The sequence below is a fragment of the Acanthisitta chloris genome, unplaced genomic scaffold, assembly GCF_000695815.1.
Source record: "Acanthisitta chloris isolate BGI_N310 unplaced genomic scaffold, ASM69581v1 scaffold28248, whole genome shotgun sequence".
NCBI lineage: Eukaryota > Metazoa > Chordata > Aves > Passeriformes > Acanthisittidae > Acanthisitta > Acanthisitta chloris.
The window spans coordinates 47,691-56,504 of record NW_008687998.1 but is presented as its reverse complement, the minus strand read 5'-3'; the positions used below and the strand labels follow the sequence as shown (position 1 = coordinate 56,504).

General features: G+C 45.8%; 1 protein-coding gene across 1 annotated transcript in view; it reads right to left on the bottom strand.

Annotated features, from left to right (window-relative positions):
• Positions 1-319: 319 nt before the first annotated feature.
• The window catches only part of SLC45A4 (solute carrier family 45, member 4), a gene marked incomplete at its 3' end in the record, with an annotated part of 30,503 nt that continues 22,008 nt past the window's right edge, over positions 320-8,814 (bottom strand). The window contains exons 2-5 of the mRNA XM_009080858.1: positions 4,244-4,432; positions 1,702-1,881; positions 516-1,591; positions 320-419 (exon numbers count right to left, since the gene is read on the bottom strand). Of these exons, the coding sequence (XP_009079106.1) occupies positions 320-419; positions 516-1,591; positions 1,702-1,881; positions 4,244-4,432 (1,545 nt within the window). The remainder of the gene's footprint in view (positions 420-515; positions 1,592-1,701; positions 1,882-4,243; positions 4,433-8,814) is intronic.

The following is an 8,814-nucleotide window of genomic DNA, read 5'->3' as shown; positions in this document are numbered from 1 at the left end:
GTAAAGATATTAAAGAGCATTGGGTGCAGCACTGACCCCTGGGAACATCATTAGATGACCAACTGGACTCAGCACTGTTCACCAGCACTCTCTGGGCCATCCAGTCAGTTCCTCACGCAGCACAGAGTGCCCTGTCCAAGCCATGGGCTGACAGCCCAAACCCCAAACGAGGAGGCAGATTCTAATTGAAGCAGAACTATTTCAGGACCAGGAGTTGGACTTGACGATCCTCGTGGGTCCCTTCCAACTCAGGATATTGGGACTCTACTGTTACCTTACAACTGTATGAGGTGCATTGCACTGATGTGCAGCCTCTCACCTGAGCAAACAGCAGCAGTAGCAGCATAAATCACCAGCCCCCAACATCCCATCTGGACTCCAGCGTTGTAGGCGTGCAGCTCAGTCGAGTTGGAAGGAGCCTGCAGCAAACACAAGCACAGACACCGTTTCCTCGCAATGAGCACATCTCAGAGAAGAGAACTCCAAGGAGGTTTGCCAGTGGGAACTGTCCTTACCTTCGGATCGCCCTGGAAGATGACCTGCCCCATGAAATCCGTGTAGAACACGGCTTCGGCGATGATGGAGAACCACGTCAAGAGGTGGCAGACGCACAGTCTCAGCAGCTCCTTGGGCATCTTCAGCATCGACAACCACAGGAGCCTGACGGTGGTTTCGGTTTCTCCCTCTTCGCTCTCCGTGTCTCCGCTGGAGTTGGTGGTGCCGCTCTGGTTCCGGTGCCGGTACCTCTGCCGCTGTCGCTTCTGCATGTCGTAGATGTCGTTCATGCTGCGCGAGGACTTGATGAGGACGATGGCGTTGGCGCGGCGGAAGCGATAGCGGTGGGAGCCGATCTTGCCGTAGTAGGAGAAGGTGTACGACGGCTGTCGGTAGAACATGTGCCTCCTCCTCCGCATGGAGTTGGAAGTGCTGGATTGCTTCATGCCTATTCTTGCGTGGCCGTTGAGGAACTCTTTGGGTAGGGAGCCGTTGATGTTTGGGACTTTATCTTCGTTTAGACGATTATCGAGCAACATTTCCTCCTCTTTCTCGTTGTCCCTGAGGAAAGCAGACAGGTGGTTGAGTTTGGATTTCATGATCTCCTGGCTCGTGTTGTGGGGAGTGTTTGGGTACGAAGCGTCCTGAAAAATGGAGGGTTCGATGTCGTGCAGGAAAAGCAGCTCCGATTCGATTTCCAGCGTGGCATCAGGCATGTGCAGGACTGAGTCACTCTTGCTTCTCACAATGTTCACCTCAAGGAACTCCAGATTGAGGTCATGCTCTGACTGAACCTCATCGTGGAACATGGAAGCTCCGTACGGCTCCTCCTCACTAATTACATTCAGTCGATTCAGAGGGGGGAGACTGCCACTGAATTTGACACTGGAAAGTGTGTCTCCTTCATCATCAATCCTGTCCTGCTGAGGGTTATATTGCTCTTCTTCGATGCTAAAAAGGTGGAGAGCAACGGAGACGGAGAAAATAATGGCTGCAAAGAAGAAAAGGACTTGCTCTTGAGACTTAAAAATACTACCCAAGAAGGTCTGTGTCCAGTCCAGCCCTCCTAACATATAACCAATTGCTCCTCCAAGACCTGTGGAAGAGAAGAAAATGAGAAGTGAGTTCAGGAAAAATCAATTCAGTCACAACTTGGAGGTCAGGAAGACTGGACAGCTGCCAAAACCATCTCAGCTGACTCCATACCAGCTGAAAACGCGTGGATGTTCAGGGCCATGTCTTGTTCTTCACTGTCCACCACGTCCAACAAGTAGGCCCGAATTGGCCCTTCGGTCGCATCGGCACAGAAGTCCAACACCACAACTCCCAGCACTGTGAGAACTATTCCAATGGGCTGTTTGTCCGGGACGTCACCGATAGCCAGACCTGAGGAAAACAGGAGAGGAAGATGAGCATGGCATTGGGGAGAGGAAAACTACTCAGAGCAAGCAGAACTCCTTAAGGGAGAGGTGGCCAACACGCTCACTGCAAACGTTCCTTTACGGAGCAAAATGGCAGGATCAACTTTTTGGCACAGCTTCATGGAAAGTCTGGGGCAAAGATTATGTTTTTACATTTGTAAGACTGGCATTTATTTATCAAAATGTTATTTTTAAAGTTATCTCTCAAACCTTTGAAAGCATTTGCTATTGTTACATATTCTTGCCATCTCTTTTCCTTCAGATGCTGAAGGCTGTTTCTACAGGAGACAGCCATGGTGGGAGAGGGGGAGAACCCAAAATGACATATTGCATCAGCCAGTTACAACCACAGGTAACTGCACTGCTGACAGCACTCCTGACACTGCTTCACATGCAATGGCTGCAGCATGAAGTGAAATTTAACCCCTTCACCTCTCTCTTTCCTGTCCTCAAGCATTCCTGTTTTCTAGATCACTTTTCATAAGCCAAACTCCTATGGATGAAGCAACATGAAGGTGTTTTGCATAGCAAAAAGCATCACTCAGCTTCTGCTGACAGCACAGGATGAAATGCTTTTTGTCTGCAGAGTAGAAAGGCAGCATTAGGGTAGAGCTGGGTAATTTGTCATGAGATGAACCAGTGACAAAAGCACGAATTACTCAAATCAGAGAGATTTAGAAGTGACACGTGCAAGACTCTGATAAAACCATTAGTGCAACTGATGACAATGACTGTGGAAGGAGATGAACTGGCTAAGCCACCTAAAATCATCTAAATCTCCAGTGCTGATTCCTACATATTTAATCTATGTTTATACCACGTCCTCTGAAGGCTAAAGAAGTTTGTAAGCATTCAGGCTCAGCTGAACCTCACAGCAGAAAACACCGACGGTGTCGGCACTTCAGATTTGTTGGAAACCTGAACAGTGCAGGAGAGAACAAGAGCTGATTAAGTTGTTCTCCTGGGACATGGTTGTGTTGCTACAGGGATTAGCAAATCTCTTTTTTTGGCAGGCTCTTGTGCTCCTTGTTCCCCTCCCCACGACTCCTCCTGCCAGGGCCCACGTTATGGAAGAGGGTCTGACACAGTGACCACCTCAGCTCTTGCAGCATCTCATGCTGCCCCGGATTACAATTAGGACACTAAGGATAGGAAAGTGAAGAAGAAAAATCAAAGCCAATATTTGGTGCTGATTTATTAGAAGGCTTCAAAATAAGCCTATAAACTGTGTGAGGGGTTTGCCTGCCAGTACTGATGGCTCCACACCTAAACCACTGTATGGAACTGGGAGCTTCTTACTGCTTGAAATTTGTGAGAGAGCTGCAGCCTAACATCCTGCAGACATCTGGAGGAGGAGGAATTAGTCTTGGAGACAGGACAACAAAGTACAATTGATACCATATGATATCAATTCAAATAATTCATATTTATTGCTTGAGTAAATTAAAAAGCACAAGCTAAATGTCATTTATCTGAATCGTTTGTCCACTGCAGTTTGCAGAAAACTGAAACCCATCGCGTGGTATAGAGTCTGGCTCTAACAAGCTGAGCCAAGGTAACATTCCACTCATTTCCCTCAATTAGTAGAACTTTTTCACAATAGAGCTGCATCTAACCCCAAACAAGGGAGCCAAGAGGATGTTATTAGGTGCTAAGTTCCTTTCGTTTGCATCAGTCCAACCATGATGTAAACACTTCCCCAAACGTACTTGCTGTCACCTCTCCTACGCTAAATTTACAAAGAGATTGGAGATTAAATTCTGTAGTAAACTATGTTCAAGGGAAACTATTTTTACCAGCTTTGATGGGGGCTCAGGAAAAATTATTTTCCCACATCGTTTTTGATAAACAAATATTAACTGTGTTCTGGACATTTTCAATACCAGGTCTAAGAAAAGCACAAGAAAAAGTGAAAAGATAATTTTTGAAATAATGCTGGAAACAGGATGTGTTGCCAGATATGCATTAAAGGGAAAACGGATCACAACAGGAAACATTTCCCTGTGAACAGGTTGCTACGATTTTCTCATGTCAAGGATCGACCAAATTCGTCTCAGCGACTGCGAACATTACTCTGGTAACCATTGTATTAATAACTCCCCCAGTCACAGCTAGGGCTGCACAATGCTCAGCACAGCACCCGAGCTTGGGAGCAGGAATAAAACCAGGCAAGGTGGACACAGCCCAAGTGCAAAGCTGCAGAGACTTCTAGTGACACTAAACGGGAGTTAAACCAACTGCAGAGCATTAGCTTTGCTTCCTATGTGAACACCTCAAAGCAGGAAGGTTAGCAGGAGGTACACGAAGGGGATTTCCTCGTTATTTACCTATAACAGAACCATTAAGGAAAAGTGCAACTCCAAAGAGGACACCAATGCAGAGAGCAAGAATAAAGGGCCGCCGGCGGCCCCAGCTCAGCGTGCAGCGGTCGCTAGCCGAACCTATAAGCGGAGTGAAGATCAGGCCCAGGATAGGGCTAAGGAACCAAGTGAGGCTGTAGTATTGTTCAGGAAGACCTAAAATGGAGACAAAAATGATTGACAGGTTATGTGGTACACAGCAAACATTTCATTTTATGCATGAGATTTTGTTACACCTTTGGAAACTCTAAGGTGATTGGCAATTTACCGGCAGGGAATTCTCTCCCCAAATTAAAAACTTGGCTAAGATTTCTAAGCAATGGTTAAAAAAAACAGCTGAGGAAAGATTTATTTTGGGGTGCTGGGAAAGTACTTTGTTCTCATATACACATATCCCTTTGAGATTCAACAGTTGAACATTCTAGTGCTGCTGTTGATCTGAGATCACCACCTTGAAGAGTTACTAGAGATTTCATGGACTGGGAATGGTGGACAGAATGTCACTGTCACATGAAATATCCCTTTTCTAAGCACAAAAATGTTTAGTTATAAAAACAAACAGCAGACAATAAAATGAAAAGCATTTAGCAGTTATTAATCAATTAGATAAATCTAAGGAGGTTTGCTTATCTCTACTATCCTTGTTTAGGAACAGAGGTGACTATTCACAGGATCGGATGGGAAAAAGTTGGATTTATTACATAGCATTTCCTAGAAAAAACACAACTTGTTAGATATCCTAATTTCTGGAGAAAAGGACCCCCCAAGCTCTGCTCCACGTCCCCAGCAGAGCAGCAGTGGCCTGCAGAGGGCAGACTGGCCCACACCAGCTCCTCTGGCATCTGCCTCCTCTTTATCAGCACGGCAGGTAACCCCTTCGACGAGTTTCTTGGCAAAGCATTAAAAACAAACCAATCCATTTCTTGCCGTCCAACTGATGCCAAGACAGAAAAACTCAGTATCTTTATCCCAGGAAGGAAAACCATTTATTATTCAAACCCATATATGGTGAGTGTGAGCAGCATTTGACCTTTGCTGGCGAGATCAACCTGTACCTTGTGCTCCGTGTTCAGCACACTGAGGCATCTATTACTGAGCAGGATTAGACCAATCCCTGCCCAAAATAGTCTCTGCTGCAAATTTGGAAGTCTTATCTGCTGCTGTTTAAAGTACCACCAAATCTTGACTAGCAAGGCTGGATTCTTCCACAAGATAAATCAGATTTTCTGAAGAGTGCTGCGTGCTCTGTGGTGATACAGAGATTATGTTATAGGAAAATAACCTATTTTTTGGCATAAATAGCCAATTTAATCAGCAGGCTTCAAAATTCAGGTCTGAGGCCAAAGTCTGTGTGATTTGAGTCAACCTGGGCAAGCTAACAGTAACATGTGCCTCGACAAATACAGTTATTGGAAGAGACTTGGCCCTTCTGGAAGTGCCTGACCTGTGTTTTGGGACCAAACATGCCATGAACCCCCTGCTCATGGGGCTCAGCCACGTTTCCTTGCCCCAGGCAGCTGCAGGTCTGTACAGGAGGCCAATACTCCACATCAGCACTTGCCATGCAGCTATTGACTCCTTTTGTACAGGCTGTTTTGTACAGGTGGCACCTTGTTGGCATCATGGTTCAAACCACTACCACCAACTTGGCTTCTCCTACTCTTTGGTGATGTCTTGGCTGTGTTGTTTTCAGCTGGGACACACCTCTGTGTGTGTGTGTATTAGGTTTAAAGCTCTTGTTCAAGAAGCCACAGGTGTTAGCACCTTTCCTCCAGACCCCAACATTTATTGGCACCCTCAGCTTCTCTTCATGAGCACTGTCCTCATCAAGGGTTGCAAGTCAGCTAGCCAGTCATTCCAGTAAAAGTGCAGGAAAAACTTCCATCTCCCTGTGGTTTTAACTTTCTAACTTCACCAAATTCAGCAGCCCACCCAAGCAGGTTCAGGCACTGTGTGTTTAACCAGCCCCTCACCTGCTCCAGGACGAGGATGCTGATACTTACCAATGCCTGAGCTGGCATATAAAAACAGAGGGAGTGCTTAAGAATTAATCAACGATCAGGATGAGGAAAATTTTAGCTCAAGACAAGCAAGACTAAATGTTAGGCAGGTTAGAACTCATTTAGGATGAATGATTGTCTGCAGGACACAGAAGAAACGGCAACATGTAAACACACATCCCATTTTTATAGAATCACAGCATCAACCAGGTTGGAAAAGACCTCCAAACTAATCGAGTCCAACCCCACCATGGTTACTAGACCATGGCACTAAGTGCCACATCCAGTGCCACCTTGAAAACCTCCAGGGATGGGGAATCCGCCACCTCCCTGGGCAGCACATTCCAATGCCTGAGCACTCTCTCTGTAAAAAATCTCTTCCTAATATCCAACCTAACCCTCCCCTGGCAGAGCTTGAGTCTGTGCCCTCTTGTCCTGCTGCTGGTTGCCTGGGAGAAGAGACCAACCCCCACCTGACTCCAACCTCCTGTCAGGGAGTTGCAGAGGGTGAGAAGGTCTCCCCTGAGCCTCCTCTTCTCCAGGCTCAACACCCCCAGCTCCCTCAGCCTCTCCTCATGGCACTTGTGCTCCAGTCCCTTCACCAGCCTCGTTGCTCTTCTCTGCACCTGCTCCAGCACCTCAATGTCCTTCCTGACCTGAGGGGCCCAGAACTGCACACAGCACTCAAGGTGTGTCCTCCCCAGCACTGAGTCCAGGGGCAGAATCACCTCCCTGGTCCTGCTGGCCACACTGTTCCTGCTCCAGCCCAGGATGCCATTGGCCTTCTTGGCCCCCTGAGCACACTGCTGGCTCATGTTCAGCTTTCTGTCTATTTTGCCTCCACAGAGCCACTCTGTGAACAGTGGCAAAGCATGAGGAGTTACTACTGTGTAAGGCCAAGTCACTGCAGAGAGTCAGTTGTAAACAAAGATAGAAGCTGCAGCTTAACCCACGTCACTGATCTTTACTGCAGCGATCACCAACATCTGGAAGGATTTGATGGCACATCACTGCACGAGCTGTGCTGAAAGCAGACATTTCTCTTCTGAATTATGTTGTGACTCGTGAATTATGAGCTGGGCTGTCTCAATCGAGCTCATCCATCAGTAAACACTTGTGAGACGTGGGGAAGGTTTTGCAGTAAATCATTCAGTGGCTTTAAATAAACACAGGGGTGACAGCTGGCAAGAGCTCCATCACCAGCAGAACAAGCTGCAGCACATCGTGTATGAGCAGCCAATCAAACAGACAGATTTAAGCAAAATTAATGTAATTAAGAGATCTCCTTTAATATTCCAACATCCAACCCACTCGTTTTAATGGAGACTCTGAGCAGAAACAACAAGGAGAGACTGGAACATCAAGGAGTAGCAGCAAGAGTGTGGACCCAGGGACACAGGGAGCTGGCACAGATCACCATCCCTCTGTCCTTGAGGCCACCACTTTGTCTCCAGTCTGCAATGACACTTCTCTGTGGTGCATGCAAATTTTAACAGAAATAAAAAGTTCTGAGAACACATAACCCATTTGAAATGATGATTCAAAATGACTTCTGCAGAGAATTAAAAACTGTTTACAAATATTTCTCCTTCAACTGTAAAACCAGCACATTTCTTAACTGGACAGATAGGGGTTTTTTATGCTTTACAGCCACAGTTAACTGTCATAAAAATGTCCTAAAAGTATTTTAAAACACTCAGTACTTGACTTCAAGTACTTTTGAGATCAACGTTGCACGGAATAACTCAAAATTGGATTAAAGTCTTCATTCAGGTTTGACTTTACAGCCCAGTAAAAGAAAGGAAAAAAGGATTTTTACCCAACCTCTGTTACATGCCTAAAATAACTGAGTTTTATCTTTCCATGTACCAGTCAGAGGAGACTGAAATGCTTTCTTGAGAAGGCTTTGTTCTCACTGATTAAAAAGTATGATCTTCCTAATAGCTAAGTATTATAAATAAAAGCCTACAACTAAATATTTACAGGGAAAATGGCTTACTTTACAAGAGATGTGAACCTCAATGGTTTCAGAAGGGAGATAGGGATGTAGCTTTTATGGAAGGGTAAAAAGGACACTTAAAACCCCAAGAACATTATGTTTCAAGATCTCTCTATAGACAAACCACTTTGATATTTCTTTACTGAACTGGTCTTTAGCAGCCAAAATATCTATCTTTAGAAAAAGAAGCCATAATAAAAATCTATACAAGAATTAATAGCCCCATGCCAAGAAAAATGGAAGAATTTCTAAGAAGCTCTGAGTGCTCCCCCAAGTAAACAGGAAAGGGATAACTTTTGAGTCAAACACGAGCCATTCCCACAGACTGTGCAATGGCAGGAATCACTGACATGAGCACAACCTGCTTTCACTCTTGCTGCAGAAGCCATTCTATAGAATCATAGGATTTAGGGGTTGGAATGGACCTTACAGATCATCTAGTCCCAACCCCCTGCCCTGGGCAGGGACACCTCCCCACTAGATCAGGTTGCTCAAGGCTCATCCAGCCTGGCCTTGAACACCACCAGGGTTGGGGCAGC